General features: G+C 42.0%; 7 protein-coding genes across 10 annotated transcripts; 3 read left to right on the plus strand and 4 right to left on the minus strand.

The window, feature by feature from the left end:
* Window positions 1-47: 47 nt before the first annotated feature.
* LOC119557947 (NADH dehydrogenase (ubiquinone) complex I, assembly factor 6 homolog) lies at window positions 48-1,949 on the minus strand. Its single transcript, XM_037870967.1, has 4 exons — window positions 1,729-1,949; window positions 1,552-1,666; window positions 316-941; window positions 48-208 (listed from the first exon to the last, which is right to left on the minus strand). The coding sequence occupies exons 1-4, from the start codon at window positions 1,908-1,910 to the stop codon at window positions 127-129; spliced, it is 1,005 nt and encodes a 334-aa protein (XP_037726895.1). The 5' UTR covers window positions 1,911-1,949; the 3' UTR covers window positions 48-126.
* Window positions 1,950-2,274: 325 nt separating this feature from the next.
* Window positions 2,275-3,115, minus strand: LOC119557948 (glycine-rich selenoprotein). Its single transcript, XM_037870968.1, has 3 exons — window positions 2,956-3,115; window positions 2,814-2,898; window positions 2,275-2,754 (listed from the first exon to the last, which is right to left on the minus strand). Exons 1-3 carry the CDS (start codon window positions 2,972-2,974, stop codon window positions 2,523-2,525), a joined length of 336 nt encoding a protein of 111 aa, XP_037726896.1. The 5' UTR covers window positions 2,975-3,115; the 3' UTR covers window positions 2,275-2,522.
* A 389-nt stretch (window positions 3,116-3,504) lies between these two features.
* LOC119556780 (glycine-rich selenoprotein) lies at window positions 3,505-4,457 on the minus strand. Its single transcript, XM_037869214.1, has 3 exons — window positions 4,303-4,457; window positions 4,154-4,238; window positions 3,505-4,089 (listed from the first exon to the last, which is right to left on the minus strand). The coding sequence occupies exons 1-3, from the start codon at window positions 4,319-4,321 to the stop codon at window positions 3,867-3,869; spliced, it is 327 nt and encodes a 108-aa protein (XP_037725142.1). The 5' UTR covers window positions 4,322-4,457; the 3' UTR covers window positions 3,505-3,866.
* A 322-nt stretch (window positions 4,458-4,779) lies between these two features.
* Window positions 4,780-16,427, plus strand: LOC119556019 (anoctamin-6). Of its 4 annotated transcripts, none has more exons than XM_037867794.1 (10): window positions 4,780-5,026; window positions 7,701-8,148; window positions 9,652-10,157; window positions 12,059-12,631; window positions 12,695-12,750; window positions 13,292-13,862; window positions 13,923-14,544; window positions 14,607-14,812; window positions 14,878-15,159; window positions 15,225-16,427. In XM_037867794.1, exons 2-10 carry the CDS (start codon window positions 8,136-8,138, stop codon window positions 15,456-15,458), a joined length of 3,063 nt encoding a protein of 1,020 aa, XP_037723722.1. In that variant the 5' UTR covers window positions 4,780-5,026; window positions 7,701-8,135; the 3' UTR covers window positions 15,459-16,427. The 4 variants fall into 4 exon arrangements, with proteins under 4 accessions (XP_037723722.1, XP_037723725.1, XP_037723723.1 ...); XM_037867797.1 differs by having other exon boundaries at window positions 9,652-10,070; XM_037867795.1 differs by lacking the exon at window positions 7,701-8,148.
* A 1,052-nt stretch (window positions 16,428-17,479) lies between these two features.
* Window positions 17,480-20,322, plus strand: LOC119557775 (4-nitrophenylphosphatase). Its single transcript, XM_037870675.1, has 6 exons — window positions 17,480-17,643; window positions 17,807-17,888; window positions 17,948-18,114; window positions 18,323-18,457; window positions 18,519-18,726; window positions 19,178-20,322. The coding sequence occupies exons 1-6, from the start codon at window positions 17,635-17,637 to the stop codon at window positions 19,531-19,533; spliced, it is 957 nt and encodes a 318-aa protein (XP_037726603.1). The 5' UTR covers window positions 17,480-17,634; the 3' UTR covers window positions 19,534-20,322.
* A 17-nt stretch (window positions 20,323-20,339) lies between these two features.
* Window positions 20,340-22,787, minus strand: LOC119557776 (pyridoxal phosphate phosphatase). Its single transcript, XM_037870676.1, has 3 exons — window positions 22,632-22,787; window positions 21,708-22,091; window positions 20,340-21,031 (listed from the first exon to the last, which is right to left on the minus strand). Exons 1-3 carry the CDS (start codon window positions 22,632-22,634, stop codon window positions 20,486-20,488), a joined length of 933 nt encoding a protein of 310 aa, XP_037726604.1. The 5' UTR covers window positions 22,635-22,787; the 3' UTR covers window positions 20,340-20,485.
* Window positions 22,788-23,459: 672 nt separating this feature from the next.
* Window positions 23,460-24,891, plus strand: LOC119557907 (BLOC-1-related complex subunit 5). Its single transcript, XM_037870913.1, has one exon. The coding sequence runs from the start codon at window positions 23,680-23,682 to the stop codon at window positions 24,742-24,744; it is 1,065 nt and encodes a 354-aa protein (XP_037726841.1). The 5' UTR covers window positions 23,460-23,679; the 3' UTR covers window positions 24,745-24,891.
* The last annotated feature ends 90 nt before the right edge of the window (window positions 24,892-24,981 follow it).

Here is a 24,981-nt window from a genome sequence, read left to right on the forward strand (position 1 = left end):
AATCTTGGCAAAATGTATTCCATCAATCCCAGAGATTTTAAAGGCAGTGGTTTTAAAACGGTTTTACTTAAAGAAGTCAACAATGTGGCATTAGGCCTAGTTTTACTACTACTAAAGTAACTGGTATCAGTACCGATTAAATAGCGACTTCCAAAATAGACGTGCGGGCAGCATGGAGTCACGTCCTGTGCAGCTTTTGTGGGTAAGCCTATAGGATTGGAACAAAAACATTTGTTAATATGTGATGTAAAAGTAAAGGATCTATACTTCAAGGGTATTTAAACATTGACTAGCTAATATAATAGGTATACTTACAGGAAGTTGGCGCGACGCAGGCGCTCCAGATAGGCATCCGTCGCCACGGCGGTGAGGAAGATCTTGGGCACGAGGGGCGACACCTGATCCTTGAGCTGCCTGGCGAGCTTTAGGTGCCCATTGGCGGCACTGGCCACCTCGAATATGCACTCCTCGACGCCCTTGTCATCGCTCTTGCAGCGAATGATGCGCTCCTGGCTGACGCCATGGCGCACAAGCACTTCGAGCGGCACACAGGCCGCCTGCTGACGTCCCGCCAGCGGAATGGCCCGCAGTAGGGTGGCTATTCCCTGGGCCTTGCCCAGATGCGAGGCGGCATGGTCCACCTGCAGATCACGCACTCCGGCCACCTCCAACAGCAGGAGCAGCAGCGAGGAGAAGGTCTGTTCGGCGTACTCCTCCAGTTCGCGGACCGTCTCGAATCCATGGGTGTGCGGACGATCGCGTGCCGTGACCAGGCGGCGCAAGTACACCTTGTTCAGCTTGCGGCTGCCCACCGTGTGCTTCAGTTCGCGCAGGACGGGCTGGTCCTCCACGTAGGAGCGTTGCGACTCCGCCTCGAAGCACTTGTCTATGGAGTCGTGCCAGAACTTGAGGCGCAGCTTGGCGATTTGGGGCTCGACTAGCTAAAAGTATATAAAGTGATAAACTTATTAGACCATGAGACTACAGCTGATGTTCATTAATTATTATCTAAGCAGATAGGGTTATATAATTTATGGATTTTCCATTATAAATACATTTTTTTTTATAAGCAGTTTGCTGATCTATCTTTTTATTATAAGTATGATTGATTTTGTTTTTCAGGAAGGCAGCCTGGGAAAAACAGTACTATTTTTTGGAAACTATTGTGGAATATGGTTAACCCTCTTCTAGTATTTTTCATGTTTTTAGAAAACATAGTATAGAAATATGTAGAGGTATTTTATCTTTCCGTTTGGAATGGACAAGATAAATTAAAGAATACAGAATTTTGGGGTAGACCCTAAGCTTTCGGAGGAGACAAGGTTATAAAACTTACATATGTGCAATCTGCAGGAGAATAAGGTTAACGCATGTACATACACATCTTAAAGACTTCTGATAGAACATATTAAGGTAGCACGTTTTAGGGAAAGTATTTATGACAATAGGCTAATTAAGCCGGAGGTGGAGTAGGAGCTTTCACTGAAACGTAGGCAAAAGGTTCTCCCTAGCTGTGTAAGTAATCCCCATGAATTCGGATGCCCCACTCACATGGCCGCTGACGGATCTGGAAACCTCCACATTGAATGCCCTTAGGGCGAAGGCAGCTCGTCGCAATTCCCGTGGCAGCAGCAGGGTGCACAGGTAGTTCTCATAGTCGTACTTCCTAGGGGAATATATGGATCAATTAAGTATGGATCTATTGGATCTTCCACTTGAGCTACTTACTCCACCAGTTTCATGCAGTGCTTGGCGCCGTAGCCATTCTTATCCACCTCGCCCGCTCCCTCCTCCTTGGTAGAGGACTCGGACTTGGCCTCCTGATGGACACCGGCATGTCCAACAATTTCTTGGCCGGATTTGCCGTTGAATAACAACCGGCCATTCCAATTTCGCACCAGCCGCCGCATCTGTGCTTCTTCTTCCCACCAGTCGACTGAACATATGCCGGGCAGCGTTGCCAGATGGTTTTCACTGGCACTTATTTTCAAATGCCAAAAAGTACATTCGGGGTATTCCGTTTATTTATAATAAATAATTTGACAAGTATTTCGAAAGTTGTATACAAAAATAAAATATTTCGGTTCTAAGCAAATAGAAATAAGTATAGATTCAGTTAATTTGCTTCTTTGATTTTAGCTGTGTGTTCTCCTTTAACCTTTAACACAAATATAAATAATTTGCAACTAAAACCAAAGTAGGAAAAATGTTCCAAATACATATCCTATAATAAAATCTATTTTTAGATTCATCATTATGCCTAGAGTCAGTAAGTTATAAAAATCTCTTTTTTATTGTTAGTTGAGAAACTAAGAAGTTTATTGGAAAGTATATGGTATTTTGTATCTTGCTCAAGCAGTCCAAAACCTTATTATTAAAATCGAGCTATAATATGTGTGTTCGAAACAGAGAACTATAAACCATAGTTGCTGCATCATGGGGGTGATATTGATGTTTAGGCGTAAAGAGTGGGAGCATTTTGGTTTAGCAGTTCTTTAGGCCAAAACGCTTAAACTATTTGATTAACCGCAGCATCCACCGGCACTGCAGGATTGGGAGGGCGGAGGAATGCGTCCGATCCTGCGGTTGGGTCTCAATCCTCCTCCGCCATATCCACCGCCTCCTCCTCCTCCTCCACCGCCGCCGCCTCCGCCGCCACCTCCTCCTCCCCAGCTACTTCCCCATCCATTTCCGCGGCGGGAGTTATCACCGCTGTTATCGTTACCGCTAAAGGGAGCCAGGAACGATACGAATCTGCAAGGATGGTACTGGGTTATATCACCTAGAACATTAGTAATCCATGGACCACTTACAGCTGCTTGATGGCGAACCAGATGCCCACGAATAGGGCCAAAACACGTCTCAAGTCCCAAGGACGTTTCTCCCAGAGGCGACCATCTGCAAAACAAAGGGATTAGCTCACTGGACTCCACTTGCTCATCCACAGCCACTTACTTTGATCAATGTACGCCATGTTGCAGCTCAATCAGCGTGCAAGATCTTCTCGGTTTTTCTGGAATATTTCCTATCCGGGGTCAAACCTGAATTTATAAGATTTGTATACAAAACTACACACTTGACGTGGTTTTTAGAGATGGACAAACAAAACAGCTGATTCACTGCAATCGAAATATATCGACTAGCCTACACTGATGTCATCCGAAAATCACTGTTTTTAATTTTCTAGGTGTTATTTTAAATTAAAAAAGTGACAAATTTGAGCTATTTTATGAAAATAATATGAAAAATATTATGAAAATAATAACTCGAAAACTCTTCATAGTACTTTATAATTATAAAGATTTTTTTTTTGAAATGAATTTTAGATATAAAAAAAGACTATTATTTTGTATTCAAATGGTCAGTAACTAGAGTTGTTTTATAGTTATTAAAGAAAAGTCAGACCATACCTTATAGGTTTTGCCTTGAAAATTCTGTAAAGATTTCGAAACTATTTTTGAGCATACAAAATTCCCGTTTTTAGAAATCATTGAAAAACAGTGATTGCAAAAGTTATTCTAGGTTTTTATTTGAACATTTTGTCAGGATTACAATATACAATTGTTTCTTTATGTTTTACACATAAACCCGTAGACCGATTTAAAAACCTGTAGCTAAATTCGAGCTTGTTCATGAGCTCATAGGACCGACGATGGCCACGTAAGCAGCGACCCAGAAATCAGTGATTTATCGTGTTCAGCAGCACTCCGCTCGAGTCCGAGTTTGGGAGAACTGCGTCATAGGCGCCACGGGGGCGAGATAAACCGTGATTTCCGGGCCGTTTTGTGGAGCTGCCTGGCGTGGCCAACCTCTTGTCGGCGCGACATCCTCCCAAGAGTTTTGGGAACCGGATGTCGCTACTATCCTCATCCGCCCGCCGCGGGCATATTGCAGCTCATTGACGGCTGGATGCGTCCAATCCGGCGGTTTGGTCTTAGTCCTCCTGAGCCTGGTCTTCCTCCGCCACCTCCTCCTCCGCCGCCGCCTCCGCCACCACCCCATCCTCCTCCACCACCACCCCATCCATTTCCACGACGTGGATTGGTCTGGTTATCGGTGCCCATGAAGGGGGCCAGAAAAGTCAGGAATCTGCAGGGAAAACGTGCTGTATTAACGCCTTTTCAACACTAGGACCTACTTCGGAAACACTTACAGCTGCTTTATGGCAAACCATATCCCCACGAATAGCTCCACTATTCTTCTCCAGTCCCAAGGTCGTTTCTCCCACACGCGCCCATCTGTAGAGGCAAAACAAACAAGTTATTAATATTTTTGGATGCTTTAGAGTCTATTTGCACTCACTATGGTCGATGTACACCATGGCGCCCCGCTTTCATCCAGGGTTCTCCAGCCACCCTCAATTTATTGCACTTTACAAAATAAATCCAGATGTTCCCGTCAAGTCGGATCAAAACATTACTAGTGGTGGACAAACTGAGCTGGAGTCACTGATATTGAAAAGTCACAAGTCACTGCTTTGGAAACGATTTATTAATACCCTTTTCACACAGAAAGAATACGGAACAAAATCGATTCAATTTTCAGAAAACTAAGTTACTATTTTATATTCGAGCAACTATCAGACAATTTTGGTACACTATGAACAGAAAAATTATACTTTCTTAACTAAATTTTATGTTTTTTATTTATATTTAAAACAAAAATGCTTACTGGTTGAATCTTTACTTTAACATCTTGCAGTGGAATCCGTATGTTACACAATCGATAACCTATCGATAAACGAACGGCGACGGTTAACCCATTCAACAGCTGATTGGATAATGCAGTGCGTCTGGCAACGCTGGCCTCGTTCCGTTTCGAGGAAAAATCAAATTAAATTAAATTAAATTAATAAAAACAAGTGTTGCTGGCGGCTTCCGCTTCCCTTTCGAGTTTAATTGTTTGTTTGTCGGCTGTGCGAAAAGCGGGGAGTGCGCGGGAAGCGGGCAGCAGTCAGGAGGCACAGGAAATGGCCTTGGCCGTCAACCACGGTGAACACTAACTAAAGTCAACGACAACAAACCAGGTGAGTTCAAAAAAGGAAGCCCAAATGAATTGGTATCGCCAGCTGTACTAACGCCTTGTGCCTAACCAATATCTCGCTATTCTATAGGCTATACTGTCCAATATTCCAACGACAGACTTTCCGCCTATTTTCGGCCACTGCAGTTTGCTAAAAATAGAAATGTCCACATAGACAGAACCGAAGGTGTAGTGCATCATCAGCATTATCACCATTATCATCATCATCATCATCATCGTCGTCGTCGTCGTCGTCGTAGGCAACATCATTATCCGGAATTTCGGGAATAGAGCTTTCTCCGGCGAATTTCTCCATTTCCAAGCGATTCGCGTGTCTTGGACTAGTTCCCCCCGCACCTTTTTATGGATCCCATTTCCATTATACATATGCCAAACAGGTTTCGTTCTTATATAGATATGTGTACGAATGCGAGAACTCTTTTCGCACTTTGATTTGTCAACAATCTACGGAGCAACTTGACCTTTACCTTTGCCGCCAACATGTTAGCCCAACCCAACCTTCTCCCCCGCTGAATTATTCGTGTGCACCCAGGGATTTCGGCGGTTCCGTCAAGGTTAATGATTCTGGCTAGTGTCTATCGTGTTTCAGCATTCGTTGTAGCACTTTCCCAAGGAAATGATGCATTAATGGCCAAAGCAATATGACCTAGTGATACTTAAGGAACTGGTCATTAGGTAAATGGAATATTTCACTATAATAAAGATCTTATATGATCCTAGACATTTTTTAGTTCCAGTCCTTAGATATAGTCATCTGTGAATATTATCTATCTATCTCAAAAGGTCTTTTCTGGTCCCTAAAATCTTTATAATTATGAATTCTCCGTGAGCACCCAGAGATTTCGGTGGTTAATGATTCTGGCTAGTGTCTATCGTGTTTCGGCATTTGTTGGAATACTTTCCCAAGGAAATGATGCATTAATGGCCAAAGCAATATGACCTAATGAAACTTAAGGAACTGGTCATTAGGTAAATGGAATATTTCACTATTATAATGATCTTATATGACCCTAGACATTTTCTAGTTCCAGTCCTTAGATATAGTCATCTATGAACATTATCTTCTATCTTAAAGATCTTTTCTGGTCCTTAAAATCTTTATAATTATGAATTATTCGTGAGCACCCAGGGATTTCGGTGGTTAATGATTCTGGCTAGTGGCTATCGTGTTTCGGCATTGGTTAGAGCACTTTCCCAAGGAAATGATGCATTAATGACCAAAGCAATATGACCTAGTGATACTTTAGGAACTGGTCATTAGGTAAATGGAATATCTCACCATAATAACGAGCTTATATGATCCTAGACATTTTCTAGTTCCTTAGATATAGTCATCTATGAACATTATCTATCTATGTATCTCAAAAGGTATTTTCTGGTCCTTAAAATCTTAATAATAGAGTTAAGCCTGTGAAGTATACACCATATTTATGAATTATATTCAGAAAGTTCAATCTAGTTGACTCAAATCATAAATCGTACCCCTCTTTTGTATAAGCAGCCGATGACTATTTGCAAAAGTAGCATTTTTAAACATTTTGTTCTTTTTGTTTAGTCGGGTTCAGAATTTTGGAATATTTCAGTTTCTAATTTTTGAAAATTTTTTGAATACCTCTCTTCACATTATCGTTAAAAGCACTACCTATTAAAATGGTGCTATAAATTAAATTCTACTCGCCGTAAAATTCAGGGAAATGAAGGAAAACTACCCGATCGCAGTGCATTAAGTGCTGTTTATATCAACGTATAGTTGCCCGATCATTGAATTACCTACATATACACGAATCCGAATCTAAACCACAATCGACTGTTTAGATTTACTTATTTGTAAGATGAGGAAAAAAGTTGTTCGTTCGCCAAATACTCGATGCGAATGGGTGCGTTTTTCAGTATAAATATTAATATGGTTACAGTGGCATTAGTTAATCTAAAACTGAATGGTATAATAATAATAATAATGGTTTATTAACTTATTTTATAAGTCTCTTAAAGCTGTCATGATATTATAAAATTATAAAATGGGTACCAGTTGTAAATTTAAAATTTTTTTAAATGGTTCAGAAATAATATTATTTTAAATATAAAAAAGATAGGTTCTAGTTTTGAAAGTAAGCAACTTTTCTAACTTGGAGTATTTTATTTATATCAAAATTTCAAGGAATTTCAAGATATTTTGAATATTTGAAATAAATTTTTTAAAATAAATCTGAACTTGGTAAAGATAGGTTCTAGTTTTGAAAGTAAGCAACTTTTCTAACTTGGAGTATTTTATTTATATCAAAATTTCAAGGAATTTCAAGATATTTTGAATATTTGAAATAAATTTTTTAAAATAAATCTGAACTTGGTACCGTCAACTTCGTAAAATTCTGAACTTCTGCAATGCACTTTAGCTATATTATAATAATATCTTGAAATTCTCTATATTAGGGTTAGTTAGACCTCTTTTTTCCGGGGTTCTGTGTCACAAAATAGTATTGCTGCAGGGGTGTACATTATTTTTCCCCGATTTGTGGCCACTGTTCTCGCTGCACGCCTATTTGGGCAATCATTTATTGTGGCTGTCGGCGATTTCTGAGGTTGGTTAGCTGCCTGGCAAGCCCGAACCAAATTTGTGTATTTCAGCCTCTATTATTCTTTTCGTACTCTGTTTTCAGTAATCGCCAAACGACGCGAGCGTACGCATATTTCGCCTCTCTGGCTCTACATTTTTATTATTTTATTTTTCCCTCTGACATCATTCGCTGGTGGATCTCTGTGTGTGCGCGGGTTTTAGTTGCAGTATCTCCTTTTTTTTTTTTAAATATATTTAAATTTTTTGTTGGAGCCACGAGCTTTGTCCTGCATCAATCGCTGTTTTTTCGCTGCCGGCAGTCCGAAAATCGTGATGCATGGAAGTCGGAGCCGCTGCGCAGCCGCCGAGAAAGTGCCGAAAAATCCAGGACTCGAAACGAGGGATCCTAAGAGGGATCAGCGGGATCAGCAGGATCGCCAGGATCGCTGGCACCACACCTTGTGAGGGATCTGCGATCGATCGACTTCCAAAAACTGCCGTCAAGACATTCACCTAGCTCTTCCCCCTGCCACCAATCATGTATTCGGCGGGTAAATACTTTAATGAGTAAACATCGCACCCGTTGTCATGCAAATTTGTTTGTTTCAGTCTTATTATGTACATGCCATACAGACAAACATGCATACATATATGTTCGAACTTGTTTCATTTTATATTCGTTGTATCCATTCCAGTACAAGTTCTATATACCATATGGTTTTTTTGAACCATTTTGCATTGTTTAGTTTTGATTCGAGCTTGAGTTTGTTTAGTTTGTGCCGTTTGTAGTTTGGTTTGGTGGTTTCCTGCGCCGGAAACTGATCATCACCATTAGTAGATGCCACCCCATTCATTCGTTTTATTCATTCATACATTCACACGCATTTTTCCACGGGTGTATCGCACTTATGGGGCACTTATGTAATTGACCGCATTTAAATGAGTCAAACGGTTTGGCTGGTATCAGCGGCAGCTCGCCTCCGATAAGTTGGCTTCCAAATTGGCCTGCCCGGTGGGCCATCAAATGCCATCATCCCCACTATCATGGCCACAGACTCACTATCGGCTTATCAGTAATTAATATTGGCTGAACTGATATTTCGAAACGAGTTCCGGCCCTAATCTCAATCAATGGTCATTGTTTCAAACTATAGGTATTATATTTGAAAGATGATCATGGGCTTTCATTTTATTACCTAGGAACCTATTTTTATTTTGCTTTATATAACAGAATCCTCAGTTAATGTTCTCAACTTTTCCAGATTATCATTATTTTCTTTGGGTTCTCATAGGTACTTTTCACCTTTTTCACTTAGGGATCTATTTATGTTCCCTTTACTTTCCTACTATATCAAAATTGGATGGTAATTAAAGCTTTCATTTGTTTTTCATAGTTGATTAGTTTATTTTTTATACACCGATTTCATTTTTAAAATTTCAATGCTTTCAAAAGATTTAAAGTTTAATATATATAGAAAATATTATATTTAAAAAATATGTTAGTCCCGAATATTTATTTTCTGTAAGTAGGGTCATATAATTTTAGCTTAGCATTTCATTTTTATATCTTTGGGTACCAATGATCACATTAGTCATGGGCGTTGGTGTTATGTGATGTCACCTAATTGGAAATTCTGTATAAAGAGAATTGGGTCAAACCATTTATAACTTGAGTGTCTTCCTTTTAAAGTTAATGTTTATTCGATAAAGTTTAATATGTTGCGATATTAGTTTTAGTTCTACTTAAGAGCTAAAAGTAAAAGAAGAGAATATAGCTCCATTTTCCATTGAACCCTGGAGAGATTACCCATTGTATTACCCATTTCCATTGGTAAATTCCTATGTGTTGTCATTTTTAATTTTCATGGTATACATGGTATAGCATTTCTTCTCACCACAATCATGCACTCTTTATTGTAATGGAAACGTAACCACTAACAACTCATCAGCACCACCGCCTCACCTCTCATCTCATCCGATCCAAACCGATCAGATCTGATCTCATCTCAAGTACTTGAGCCAGAACTTCCGACTAATCTCACCCTTCGTTGCAGTCCGCACCCACGACTACGACTATCCCGAATCGGAAATGGACGAGCGGGAGAGCCTGTACTTCGACACCATATCGCTGGCGGAATCGGAGGCGGCGGCTGCTGCGGCGGCGCACCGGAAATCGATCTCCCAGTCGCGGAACACCATCTACCATTCGGCGGTCGATTTGGCCGGCGATGAGGGCAGGAGCAGCCTGCGTCTGGGAGGGGCAACATCTGCCGAGCATGCGGCCCTGGCCTGGCAACCCGGCTATCGGCAATCCACGGCGCTGGAGCACCTCAATGGAGGCGGAAGTGGTGATCACACGGACGCCGCCATCGCCGCCCAAATGATTGCACTGCAAAATGGACGAAACCACCTGCCCACTGGCATTGGGGTGGCCGGAGGAGATGGCGGAGGACATGGCGGTGGTGACGATGAGGTCTCTAGACGTCTGTTAAGAAGTAGTAGCAACATTTCTAATAAAGATAAGAAATTGCCAATAACATACTCCCAGTGGAAATCAAGGGTAAACAACGACAGTAACATAACGAACCAATTCAAATTCAAAATCAAACTCAAATTCAGATATCAAAACCAAATACGTTTCACAACTCTGGTTGAAGAAAGCCTTCGCTTTTGCACTGCCGCGCACACACATCGATTATCGATCTCATCCTCATTTTTGCCTTGCTGTTGCTGTTGTTCCATCTCACCCCATTTCCCAGCCACTTTCACTTTCACCCGTTGCCAGAGCTTTCATCCAAGCTTCCACACTCGAATTTTTGTGGGCAGTGGTGCAGTGGTCGCCTTTACGATGGATCCTTCTGATAAAGGCATTCTTAGGGAACTTAAAAAATTACATCTGTAGTGCTTCATCCTTTTTTGTGTAGAAATTAGAATCAAAAGTAAGGAGACTGGAGAGTTTTTTCTATCATTGTGTTACAAAATGATTTTTTTTGTCATCTTCGTCTGAAGTATTCGCGTTTTCTATATTCTTGCGTTGAATAACCTACAAGAAATAAAAAGAAAAAATTGAAACGCGAGTTCTTCAGGGGAGGGTAACCAAGATTTTCAGCGATAACAGATTTTATATCTTAGATCCGAAATGTTGCTTAAATTATTTTATTATTACTCATCTTCACAACATTTAAAATACTATAAAAAATGACACGGGATTCGCATGTTTCATGATTCTTATCGCAATATACTGTTGATTCATGCAGGGCTCTAGTCAAAATAGAAAAAATATACTATTATTATTTATTGCTTTCTTATAGTTAAAACTACAAGCTAAATAAGAGTTTTATTAAAAAGATATCGCAGTAAAAGGCCTTAAGTTTTTTGTAATTCAGTTTGTTAAGCTTAGATAATATGTCTAAGATCAAAGTATAGTGTCTTTTAGCTTTTCTTAAGTTCGCGAAAGTTTTAATACCATTATATATGATTATCCAAAGGTTCAATTACCCTAAAAAAAAATTGTTTTCTTTTTATTATATATTTTAAATATAATAACTAATTCTAATGGTTCTATATCTTATAAAATAATAAATCATTTTTTATTTATAAGTAAATTTAAAAGATCGAGGCCTTTGTGTGAAAGTAAAATGGAATTTTCTAAATTTAGAATGATCAGAATCCCTAAATTATCTATATAAGGTCTTGATTATTTTTAGAAAATGTTAGAAAACGTATGACAAAATTGAACAGAATGCCTTAGTGAGTTTTATTTTCATACATCTAGTTATTGAGCGACCACTGTACACACTCCCTTTGGCCACACTCGTCACTTATAAGATCCTAATGTTTTGCTGCAATGATATTATGCACTTGATGAAGTTCTTGCCGCCTTCTTTCACGCTCTCCTTTGTTTGTTTATATTTCTCTTTTTCCTATAGTTTGCTTGCGGGATTGGGTATGAACACTTAATGCGATTTTTTGTATACTGTAATTTAATATATAAGTCAGGCACTTCGGTACTTGGGCACTTTGGAGCTGAAGCCGATCGGAGCGAACAGCTGGGCAATCAGTGGTCCCTGCAGATCGCACGGAATATCACTAGCCTCTCGTATCTCGGCTGCGACGGTTGTGTTTCTAGCTCTTTCGTTTCGGTTCTGGGTTCCGGGTGCCGGTCGATTCCCATTCCCATTCCCCCATGCTGAACTGCTGCCTCCTGCGCGGCCTGCGCTCCAGGAATCAGCGGGAGGAGTCCGCCACGGTGATTGGGTGACCGGGCTACCGGGTGACCAGGGGGAGGTGTAGGCACACGCGCACCCACACGCTTTGTTTCCGTCTAGTTGATAAGCAGATGTATTTTTAAGATCTCTCTCTGGAGTGACTCATATATATATAAACATGTAGCAGCCCATTCTAATGCTCTTAATCTCTGTATCGTTCTCTTCCCACAAACATCGCATCAATCTTCTACAGACCTACAGACGCTTCGACGATGGCAAAAGGAGCGTGGACTTTGTACTGGCCTACAATGGCGAGGTCCAGTCGGAGGAGCAGCGGCGCAAGTGCGAGATCTTCGAGGCGAATCTGCAGCGGGAGGGTCTGCAGCTGGAGCACAACAAGGTGCAGCGGGTGCACTTCGTCAAGATCCATGCGCCGGCGGAGGTGCTGTATCGCTATGCGGAGATACTCAAGATAAAGGTGCCGCTCAAGCCGATTCCCGGCCAGGACCAAATCTTCGCCGAGTCGGCGCACGAGTTCAAGTCCTGCTTCAGCCGCATGTGCCGCAGCCTGTTCAGCTCCGTGCAGCTGAATACGGTCCTCTTTCCGGAGCGCGAATCGCGCATCCACTTCGAGTTTTCCCGCAACTACCTGGAGCTGTACGACACGGAGCACCCGAACTTCCTGGATGCCGGCACCCGCTACTTCATCATCAACTTCATTCTGCAGCGCCAGCACTTCGTCGAGGGCGAGGAGACGGCCGACAATCTGGGCATCGAGAAGCTCGTCCAGGATGGCGTATATACCTGCGCCTATACCCTGCATGATGTATGATTCCATTTCTAAATAGATCCACTACTTCCTACTTATAGTCTCTATATTGTGTTACAGAAAGACGATCGCGATCGTCTGCTCAAGGAGTGGGCCAACATATCCAAGTGGAAGAAGTAAGAATATGATCTTCTTTCTGTTTATGCAGACATAGGAGTTTTCCGTATCGTAGATTCTTGGAAAGGCAGTTTTTAAAGCGAAATATGAGCTGTGAAAAGTTGGTTTGGAGGCAAGTTTGGAGTTAGGAAAACAAACTAGGCAGCTGCAAGTGGAAATGTAATAAAACCTGGTTCCAAACCTATTGTTAACAATAACGATAGTGTATTGCAAGAATGAAAAATGTGTTCTTGCAGTTTTATACATCATTAGATTCAAATAGATTCATATGTTTTCAGGGTATATCAATGTTCTTCAATGTATAATATTCTACGATTTTAAAATCGATATAGATTCTCATGAATCCATGTTCTTCAATGTATTGTTAGATTTTTAAATGGATTTTTGTGTATGCTTTGTACAAAAAAATAGACTCATGTGTATTTAGGGTACATCAATGTTATTCAAGGTTTATTTAGCAAAAGGAATTCCTAAATGATTAGAATTACAATAGGAATATATAAAAAACAAACTTATAATACGCCCCATTTATTTTTATAGCCTGCAACCACTGGACCAAATCAAAGACTACTTCGGGGCGAAGGTGGCACTATACTTCGCCTGGCTGGGATTCTACACGCAAATGCTGATCCCAATCAGCGTGTTCGGAGTGCTCTGTTTCCTCTACGGCTTCATCACGTGGAGCAGCGATCCGATTAGCCGGGACATTTGTAGCGACAATGGCACGATCATGTGCCCGCAGTGCGACCGAAGCTGCGACTACTGGCGGCTGAACGAGACCTGCACGTCTTCCAAGTTCAACTATCTGATAGACAACAAATCGACCGTGGTGTTCGCCCTGCTGATGTCCATTTGGGCGGTAGTGTACCTGGAGTTCTGGAAGCGCTACTCAGCGGGTCTGGTGCACCGCTGGGGGCTGACTGGCTTCACCCACCACGTGGAGCACCCGCGTCCGCAGTACTTGGCCAAAATATCACGCTCCAGAAGGCTGGCCGGGAAGGCGTATGAAGAGGACCAGAATGGCAAGCCGAGCGTCCTGGATCCAGACGTGCCCTTCTGGAGCATCAAGTTCCTGCCCAACTTTACTAGTTATAGCATCATGATATTGTTTGTGAGTAGATCCTTAGTTTTTCTTCCACTGAAGGTGGGTTCTAATGTGTTTTTCTTGTAGATTTGCATATCAATCATTGCCATAGCGGGCATAATCATCTATAGAATGGCACAGCGGGCCTCGCACAGCATTCTGGGCAGCGAGAATTCTATGACTTTCAAGGTTATGATCCTGCCCATGACGGCGGGCGTGATTGACCTCATAGTAATCTCGCTGCTGGACATGGTGTACTCCAGTCTGGCGGTTAAGCTGACTAACTACGAGTACTGTCGCACCCAGACGGAGTACGACGAGAGTCTAACAATCAAAAACTATGTGTTCCAGTTTGTCAATTACTATTCCTCGCTCTTCTACATTGCCTTCCTGAAGGGCAAGTTCGTCGGCTATCCGGCCAAGTACAATCGCGTGCTGGGCTTCCGCCAGGAGGAATGCAATCCCGGCGGCTGCCTCATGGAGCTCTGCATGCAGTTGGTGATCATCATGGCCGGCAAGCAGGCGGTCAATGCCATCGTGGAGATGCTGATACCCTATCTGATGCGCACCTTTAAGGAGCTGAGCTACCGTCATGGCTGGTACAAGAGTCACCAGGACCAGCGTCTGGTGCCCTACAACCAGTTCACCGAGGACTATAATCTACTGCCCGCCGAGAATAATTCCCTCTACGTGGAATACCTCGAAATGGGTAGGGCTTGTAGTTTAAAGGGGTTGTCATTTAATATTAATAACAACTTATCTCTCTCGAAGTTGTGCAATTCGGCTTCATCACCCTGTTTAGCTTGGCCTTCCCATTGGCGCCGCTGCTGGCCCTGCTGAACAATGTGATAGAGGTGCGCCTGGACGCCATCAAGATGCTGCGCTTCCTGCGACGACCGGTGGGAATGCGAGCCCGCGACATTGGCGTTTGGCACAGCATCATGACCGTCGTCACCCGCATAGCCGTGGCCTCCAGTGTGAGTCACCATTCCCATGTCAGGCAATGATGTTGCCTAATCCCACTTTCTGATCTCCCCTGCAGGCAATGATAATCGCATTTAGCACGAACCTCATACCGAAAATCGTGTACGCCGCCTCAATGGGCGACCACGAGCTAAACAACTATCTCAACTTCACGCTGGCTGTGTTCAACACCAAGGACTTCCAGGTGCAGCCTCTGCTGGGAGGCAGCCAGCATGTGAATGAGACGGTGTGTCGCTACACAGAGTTCCGCAACTCGCCGACAGATGAGCATCCCTACAAGCGTCCCATGATATACTGGAAGATACTGACGGGTCGGCTGGCCTTCATCGTTATCTACCAGGTGCGAGGAAGCGTCGTAATCACTATAATCGAATTGTTAACTTACTCTGTTCCTGTTCCCCGCAGAACATTATCACCATGCTGCAGGGCATCCTGCGCTGGGCCGTGCCGGATGTCTCGGGACGCCTGTTGAAGCGCATCAAGCGGGAAAACTTCCTGTTGCGGGAGCACATCATCGAGTACGAGAAGCAGCACGCCATGAAGATGGCCCAGACGGAGGTGGCGGGGCCACAAAAGTCGGAGCCCCCAAGTGAGACGACGGTGATCCGAAGGCGCGATGATGCCACCACCTTTGTTTAAGGATCGGCGGCGAGCTGTGGGAGCTGCATATTCATCAGATCATTCCTTGGTTTCTCTCCAGTAATAACACGTAGTTAGCTGAACTTTTGTATATAGCGACACGCGAATATCTTGGGTATTGTCGCAACGTTATCGCCTGGAAGTTGTGCTTCGTACTTAAGATGATTTTTGTACTGTGTTTGCATTGGAAATGCTCAACGAATTGTGGGGTATCGATGACCCGAGTCAAGCAATTGCATTTTTATATACACACACGAGGTTTTATATTGTTACTTGATTGATTGATTGATGTTGTATGTATTTTGTACGAAAGATTCACGCAACTCCCGGAAGGAGCCAAGGGAATTGTACCGTCGTTAATCCATGAGATCACTGCGTGGCCAAGTCGCTTTAGCAGCACACAACGAAATACAGTTAAAGAGATATGTATTTGAATATTTTTACATTTTATACACACGTCCAAAGTGCATTAAAGAGGAGTATTTATAATTTAAATCAATGTATTTCCATGATGGATCGAAGTCGATCGTGAACAAATCGAAAACGAATTATACACCACAAAATGTGTGCAGGTTAAAATATGCTAGCATTAAAACACTAAGAAACAATCCAATGTACCTTACAATGTTGCCCACAACCGAAAAGCGAACTCAGACATATGGTTCATCCTCTCCCTCTAATCCATTGTTTTTATTGTTGATTATTGCCAAGCGAGAGCATTGCACATTTCGCAATATTTTGTAGAACTCTAAATGCTACTTACCAGTACGTACACCTATAGTGAATTGTTGTTTTGATAAACATATTTATACGATACCAATAATAATAATAATAATAATAATGGTAACAACTACGATTACGATAGGGATTAAGCCAGAAACGGATTGTGTTGAGTGCTGGTCTGCATGTGAACTAAAAACAAAAATAACAAATAAAAAATGGGTTTAACCCCATCAATGTTAACAGTGATTTGAGCGAAAATATCCAGGGTTTATCAATGGGATGGTTGACTTTCGGATATCTTGAGTATTTTTTGTGAGGCGTATACCGGATGCTCTAGATAAGATGTCAAGAAATGAGCTCAATTGAAAGGCGATGAAAGCAAATCAATTGGAACGCTGACCAGCGGCTCGACTGGACAACATTCAATTGACAGAGACACCACTTACTACCCCTTCACCACCGCATTCCCTGGCAAACAACCCATGGATTACGAACAAATGAGGTGTAACTACACTGGAAAAGTATTTACGTTTATAAAATAACAAAAAAGGGGAGGGTTTATAAAGTTTGTATAAGTACTTTGATTTTCTAACCGTTTAGGATCCAGATATGTTAGTATTCTTGTAGTTTTGATATTTGATTTTTATAATTTCTCCTTAAACCCTAAATGATAATGATCTAAAAAGGTGCTATAATATCTGTTCCATTTTAAATCAATGTATTTGTATTTAAAGCCTAAAACAATAACTTCGACTTATATAAACGTTGTAGAAAAAGGTGTTAGATCCAGCTATTTTAGTATTCCTGTGGTTTTAATATTTGTTTGGATGATATGAATGTGTTTTTGAAGCCTAAAATGATAATGCAAACTGTAATAAACTTTGTAGAAGCATTTATTAGATCCAGTTGCTTTCGTATTCCAAAAGTTTTGATATTTTTTGGAATGATTGGATGTTTCTTTAATATCTATTCCATTTTAAATCAATGTATTTACATGTAAAGCTCGAAATAGTAATGCAGACTTCCATGAACGATGTATCTGATCCAGATATATTCGTATTCCTGTAGTTCTGATATTCTTTTTGGATGGTGCGTAACTTTCTTAAAATATCTGTTCCATTTTAAACTAATGAGAATATTTCCCTGCAGTGTTCGCCCCCAATCTGAACGGACCGGACCCAGGGAACGCTATGCTGGTCTAATGCAATTTGGAATGTGTGAATGTGCAATGCAATCGGACCCCTTCCATGGCGAGCAATTTTCTTTGGTTGGCTTGGGTCTTCCAGACAGACTCGAGGCACACTCGTCTCGCTGGACTTAGTTACAAATCTGTCGCTGGCAATGTGGTTGAGTCGCATCGCTGGACTGGAACCTTGAGCTGCTAGGAATCGGAATCCCTCGCCAAAACCTCTCCAAATCCGGATTTGTGTCGCTATTCCATCACTCGATCGACATGAGTTCGGTGGGTAGAGTGGAAGGCAGAAGAATAGAACAGAGATCATCGATCTGGTTGGATATGATACTTAGCTGGGTCCCCTGCATTCTAGATTCCATTTACATAAAGCCGAACCGGAAAAGATAATATATCAATTCTGTTAGATAATAACGTATAAACTCTTCTCCAGGCGAAACATCTGAAGACTTTGAGTGAAGATGAGCTCGGGGATTTCTTCGACTCATTCGATTTGGTCTTCTGCGATTGCGATGGTGAGTTAATGGAAAGACAGTTAAGACCCGGCTTTATTGGGGATCCTCCCTACCCCTAGGAGTGGTTTGGTATCCCCTACGGGATTTTATTCCCGGTTCCGCTGAGGCCTTGTCCCATTTGGAGCTCCTCGGCAAGCAGGTGACCTTTGTGACCAACAACAGCATCAGTTCGGTGAAGGAGCACATCGAGAAGTTCGAGAAACAGGGTAACCTCAAGATTGACGAGGTAAGTGGGGGTTAAAATCCATATCATAGGATTGTAATGATATGAAAGTAAAGTTAATTAAACAAAAAGCGTTATTTTTATATTATTATACTAACTTTCAAGATAAGAGATATATTAAATATATTTCTATCCCTATAAAAATATAGTATTTTTAAGTTAGATCCTAAATATATATCATTAATAGTATTCTCTCTCTTCTGATCGCCAGCATCAAATCGTCCATCCTGCACAAACTATCTGCGATCATCTGAGGTCCATTAACTTCCAGGGACTTATATACTGCCTGGCCACGCCCCCTTTTAAGGAACTCCTTGTGGCTGCCGGTTTTCGGCTGACAGAAGATGTGAGTTGATCGAAATTAAGGTCTTCGAAAGCTTCTTGATCACTTCAAGGAATCTTCATAGAGCGGTACCGGGATCATCAGGAGTCTCAAGGATCTGCACGATGCCATCTTCTCCGGCGACTCTGTGGATGCAGTCATCATCGATGTGGACTTCAATCTGTCGGCTGCCAAATTGATGAGAGCCCATGTCCAGCTGCAGAATCCCAAGTGCCTTTTTCTCGCTGGAGCTGCAGATGCCCTTATACCTTTCGGCAAGGGCGAGATTATAGGTATTACCTTTTAAAGAAGATATAAAACAGTATTTTAGCAAACATATAACTTGAGATATCCCTTCAAGATCCTTAGGTATTAAATTATGAAAACGAAAATAATGGTTTATATTTTTTAACCTAAATGTTCAACATAAATATATCAAAACTTTGGGTTCTGAATCCTAAAAAATTCTTTAAAATTTTCAATGGAAAAAAATATAAAATAATACCAAAAAAATACCAAAATATAAAAAATGAAAAAGAAAAAAAACCGTTTTCCCTTTTTTGTGGCCCAAAAGTACTAAAAAATATAAAGAAACTTTGGTTCTGGACCCTTAAAAAATTTTAATGAAATAAAATATAATACCACAGAATTTAATAACCATTTTATAGGTACTAAAATACTAACCACACAATAGTATCACATTTTAAAATATAATACAATTTCCCTTTATCGTTTATAAAACAGGACCTGGAGCCTTCATCGATGTGGTGTCCCAGTCCGTCGGCCGTCAGCCCACTGCTCTGGGCAAGCCAGGCGAGGATCTGCGCAGGCTCCTGCTGGATCGCCACCCGGAAATCCCGCCCAGCCGCGTGCTCTTCGTGGGCGATAGTCTGGCCAGCGACATCGGATTCGCCCGCGCCAGTGGCTACCAGACGCTCCTCGTCCTCACCGGCGGCACAAAGTTGGAGGACGTCCAGCGACTGCCGGCTGACCATCCCCAGATGCCCGACTATCTGGCCGATTGCCTGGGCCAGATAGCACCCACCTCCGCACCCAAAAATCCGGAATCGAGTAATTCTGACTCGACGCATTTGACTTGATAGCGCTTCGAGTGTTTGCCACACCTTTCCACGGGACTTTAATCTTAAGAAACCATTAGTGTTTTAGATTTTAATCAACAGGTTAGTATGTGTCGGAGTAAACAACAAACTAAATCTAATCATGCTGAAGTTTTTGGAAATCATTTGAATTATTTGTATAATGCATCTCTACTTCATAACGAATCAATTTAAAATGTTATACGGAATTTTGAATTTAAACTTGAATTTTTAAACTCAATATGATTGTGTAGGAAATATAAAATATTCCCAAAAGATCCACACGATTTATGAAATCATTTGATTTTGTTTGTACAATGCATTTCTGCTTTATAACGGATTAATATAAAATGTTATACGAATTTCGAATTTATAATTGAATTGCTTTGAGTCAAAATTTAATATACTTATATACGTACAATTAAAGTTTTCAAAATAATGTATTGGAAATTCGATTAACCCATCGTTTTAAAAAATATTTTTATGTATATATATGTTTATATCTGTCGAAATAGTACACATACTGTATAAAATATTCCAAATTGCATACAAATAATTAAAAGTAGTAATAATATTCATAGTTTTCCTAGGACTAAGACCTGGAAAACCCCCCAAATTCGATAGTTCGATTCTACTTTTCTGAGTATTTTTGTTTATTTTGTTAGGTGTGAGTTTTATTGCAGACGCCCAATAAAATGTGGTGTGATTAAGCACATGACTGCATCAACTCCAATGAAATTTACAAATAGTTGCATGAATGGTCCCATTTTTACCTTCCGGCAATCCCCGAGTTGTATATAAGTATAACCTTTTTTTTCTTATTTAGTGTGAACTATATTTCAGATAACGAATAAAATACGGTATTGTGATGATAACAATAATGAATCATTTAACCAGGTACCCAATACATTGTAAACCTAGCACTCCTTTCTTTTTCCAATGATTTTCCGCTGATTCAAACATGCGCCTTGGGCGCCTCGCCGAGCAGCTGGGCCACATCGGCCATGCTGTCCGCAAAGAAGTCCGGAATGTGCCGCGGATCCGTCTCCGCCAGGAGCTGCTCCAGCGTGCATCCGCCGCTGAGGACGAGCAGGGTCTGGAATCCGCACTGGCGCCCGAAGCCAACGTCCTGGGCCAACATGTCGCCGATCATGAGCACCCGGCTGGGCTGATCGATCTTGTAGTGCTCCACAATCAGATGGCCCAGTTCGCGTCCCGGCTTGCCCAGCGTGATGCAGCTATCCTCCCGGCCACTGGTCTCCACCAGAATGGAGGAGAAGGCACCTGGTCCGATGATATTGACGCCCTTGGCCACCGGCAGCAGGCGATCCGTGGCGCCCTCAATCAGCAGGCACTCCGGATGACGCAGATACAGATGGGCCCGCAGCATCTTCGGGGAGCTCAGGTTGAAGTCCACGTCGATGATGACCGCCCGAACCGGCTCCTTATCGAAGATGTTCTTGGCCAGGCTCTCGTAGTTATCCTCGATGAACGCGTTGGGCTGTAAGGAAGAATTTTTTAAATTTTATAATACATCAAATTTTTTTTAAGAACTTAAAATCATAAAATTAAAATCATAAAAAGGCTTTTAAAAAGTAATTTTAAATAAAAATCTTTAAAATGAAGGACTCAAAATGTAAGGCTTAATAAAACTTGTTGCTTATAAATATAAAGTTCCAATACAAAAAAAATGATAATCAAGCTAAAGACGAATTTGTTAAATGTGAAAGCATATATTTTCTAAAAATTAAAGTTAAGAAATTCTATATTTAAAATATAAACTGCAATTTGAGGAATTAGAATTTAAACGATTTTTGCTTTGGTTTAAATTCATAGTTATATATAAGTGAATAAAATAATATTCATAAAGAAAAAGTATTGATTTGGAAACATGAATTTTTACCAATTAAATATATGTAATTTTAAATAAAAATTCAAAGCTAAGGGATTAAACTTTAAAGGCTTTTTACGATATTCTAAATTCATAGATATATAAAAACCCAACACGGAAAATGTGATAGTCGATCTAAAGGCGAATTGGTTGGACTTGGAAGCTTGAAATTTAGGGAGCTGATTCGATTTTAACCAACTAGGCACACTAAGAACCCGATTCCCAATCCACCCACTAGAAATCCTAAAGGATCCCTGCTTAATCTCAATCCTTAGTAAGAACTCACCCCATCCAGGAGCTGGAATCCCGCCTCGCGGAGCACCGCCTTGAACGGCGGACTGGCGATGATGTAGATGAGCCCCTGGAAGTTGATGCCCCGCAGATAATTGATGATGGACTGGGCCGGATGCCAGATCTGCTCCGGCTGCACCTGCATCCCGATCTTGGCGAAGCGCCTGATGCACTGGTCCATCGTGCGGACACTGTTGTTGGTCACGAAGGTCAGGTGCTTTCCGATCCGCTCGAGGGCGGCGTATCCATCGGCCGCCCGCGGCACATTGTAGTCCAAGGTCCACAGGACGCCATCGATGTCGCTGAGCACCCGGTCGAAGGAGCCGACGAAGCTGCTCCGCTGCTCCTCACTCAGCTGCAGGATGTGCTGTGGCTTGGCCTGAGGTAAAAAAGTCGATACAAATAATTTAAGAAAATATAATAATAATTATTTAAAAATATATGTATTTACATGACACACTATTTTTGACACTGTTTTTGCTCACAAAACACATATTATGGATGCCTTTTTTCCTAGTACTTATGAATAATGTTAATGTATATTCATGACCTGGGTCAACATCAGTAAAACTGGAAGATCAGGCAACTACATTACATTTTCTGACCCAACAGGCAATAAATTGTTTAAATAACAGCCCTATTAACATTTTAACTTCAATTGTCAATAACAAGAAAACAATATTATTACCTATTTTAGAATTCATTTTCAAAACATATTTTTTTTATTTATATTAAAAAAGCAAGCCGTTTTTAATTTTACTTTAAAACATTTTTGGCTAAGATCATATCTACAAAGATATCTATATGGTTTTTTTTGGGTGGGAAACTATAGAGGACCATTCTAATTATGTGGGTTGTGTTTGATGGATTATTAATATTGATGGCTTGATAAGATTATTCTATTAAAAACTCTGCTTACCATTATAGATCCGTTTTAGTGGGTGAAAGTGTTGCTATCGCGATCACGGTCGTCGGGCAACTAACTTTGCTGAATACTCCCCGAGCTGAAATCGAAACCGAAACCTTATCTGATGCTGAATTAGCACCTCGAACGGTTAGAACGACGAAACGACCACTAAAACACTGGCGAATCCACACGGAAGCTCAGCGAGAACGCTTTCTACTTATCGCGTATGCTTATCTACCCCTCTATGACGCCTCTCTATTTATACAGTCAATACCCTATATGTGTATACAAACCTCGTCGCGAACTTAAACTTGTAACACCAGCAATCAGAAATCATTTTCGTTATCTATTTTACATTTCTATACCCTTTTATGCAGGGTTCTTGAGGTCTTGGTAATTATGAATAATATATTATTATATAAATTTAAAATTCAAACTTGTTGAATATATTATGATAAACAAGCTCTAAGTTTCAGACATTTTAAAATGTTGTTCTAACGTTTCTTCTATTATTATACATTTTTTTATAAATAATGTAATAATGGTTGATCTAAGATTTTGTATATATTTTATTATTATATTAGTTAAGATTAACTTTGAAATACCAACAAATGTTTATAATTAATTAACTATTAAGCTATGATAGTTCATCACAGTCACAAATATATATTTTTAAAAGTTCATATTTTTATTTTTAAAATACATTAAACTTGTTTTCCATGGGAATACCCTCAATGTAAAATGTACAGATATTTGCTGCAGTGGGTATTGCTCATAGTTGGTATTTAATACCAGTGGTATTTTTTCGAAGCCAAAAAAACGCACTAGTGCGTTCCGCCCTTGCAATTGGAAGTATTTTAGTTTCTTATTGGGACTTTCTTGGGATTGGATTTCTTGCGAGGCTTTGGCAGCGATTTGTTTTTGGGAGTGAATCCCCAGCCTCTGACCGCTGGAAATGACGCAGCAGGTGTGCCAAGGAGAGCAGCAGTGACACGGCCAGCGACCAAGGAGCAACCTTCGAGGATTTGCAGTTGGGGACGCGCAGCAATCGGATCGATAAATGGGCGCCGAGCACTCGCAGCAGCGGGCGGAGGCCGATGGGCACGAGATCTTCGATGGGCGCCAGCCGCTGGGCATTGGCCAGGCCGGCGGGCCAGGAGCCGTCGACATGATGCTGGCGGCCACGGCGGCGGCCAACAAGCGACGCGGAGTCGGGCATCGCCAGCAGGCGGCAGGAGGAGTTGGAATCGGAGTTGGAGGATTACCTGGCAATCCAGCAATTGGAGCAGCATCCGGCGCCAGCATAGTGATAGCTAGCAAGCAGATCATCGCCGAGGCAGCCTCGCCCGGCGGTTCCGAACTGAGCCGCCCGCCCTCGCCGCCGCTAAGCGTCTGCTCCGACCTGCCATATGTCTCCTACACGGACCGGCCCATCGGCGACTCACCCAAGATCCGCAGCAAGCCGGCACACATGCTGCAGCAGAGCAGCGCCAGCCGGGCGGCGGCCAGGAAGTCGCATCCCGGTGGAATCACCAGTGCCATCAAGCCCAAGCGACCGCAGTCCACCGCCTCCAGTCACAACATTGTGATCGTGCGTCCCGGTGCCAGCGATGCTGGCGAGGATGTGGATCTCGATTTGGCCCGGCTGCGCAACATTCCGCAGTTCCTGCCCGTGCTGAGGGAGTCCATAGCCTCGGCCACATATACGCGAGATGCAGAGATTCTAGAGCGACTGCATTCGCAGCATTTGGTCAACATATGTGCCCGCATGCAGACGCATCTGAATCTGTGCGCCAGCTATGTGGCCAGCGAACAGAATCATTTGGTGGAGCGCACCAAGGTGGTGAGCAACTCGATCACCACACTCTTCGCCGGATTCGTGGACATGCAGAAGACGTACGCCTCGTACGCGGAGCAGTTCGCCAAGATACGCAGCGTGTCGCATCAGCTGAGCCGCTGCAATTCGCTGCTGCACGAGAACATTGCCAGCCTGGAGGCGATCAACAACTTCCTGGACGACGAGGACCGGCTGGAGCCCTTCGTTTGGCGCACCGACGACAACAAGCTGCGCGGCGAGGCCGAGGGCGCCACCGGGGGCAACAGCAGCCGGCTGTGGCGGCTGTAGGCCCGACATACGCATCCACATACTTAATGGTCTCCAAAGATTTTCCTAGCCCGTAATCTTCGTGTATTTATTGTGTATATTAATCGTTAACGATGCCGCTTAATCGTGATTTTTAATTAGTAAATCGAACTTAATATTAAAATGGGGTTTTGGTGTTGTTACTTAGGTATTAGGAAGATGTATAACCCTGGTTATATGTAAAAGTCAAGGTTATATGGTCAATAACGTAGGATCTTG

The sequence above is a fragment of the Drosophila subpulchrella genome, chromosome X (assembly GCF_014743375.2).
Source record: "Drosophila subpulchrella strain 33 F10 #4 breed RU33 chromosome X, RU_Dsub_v1.1 Primary Assembly, whole genome shotgun sequence".
Classification (NCBI taxonomy): Eukaryota; Metazoa; Arthropoda; class Insecta; order Diptera; family Drosophilidae; genus Drosophila; species Drosophila subpulchrella.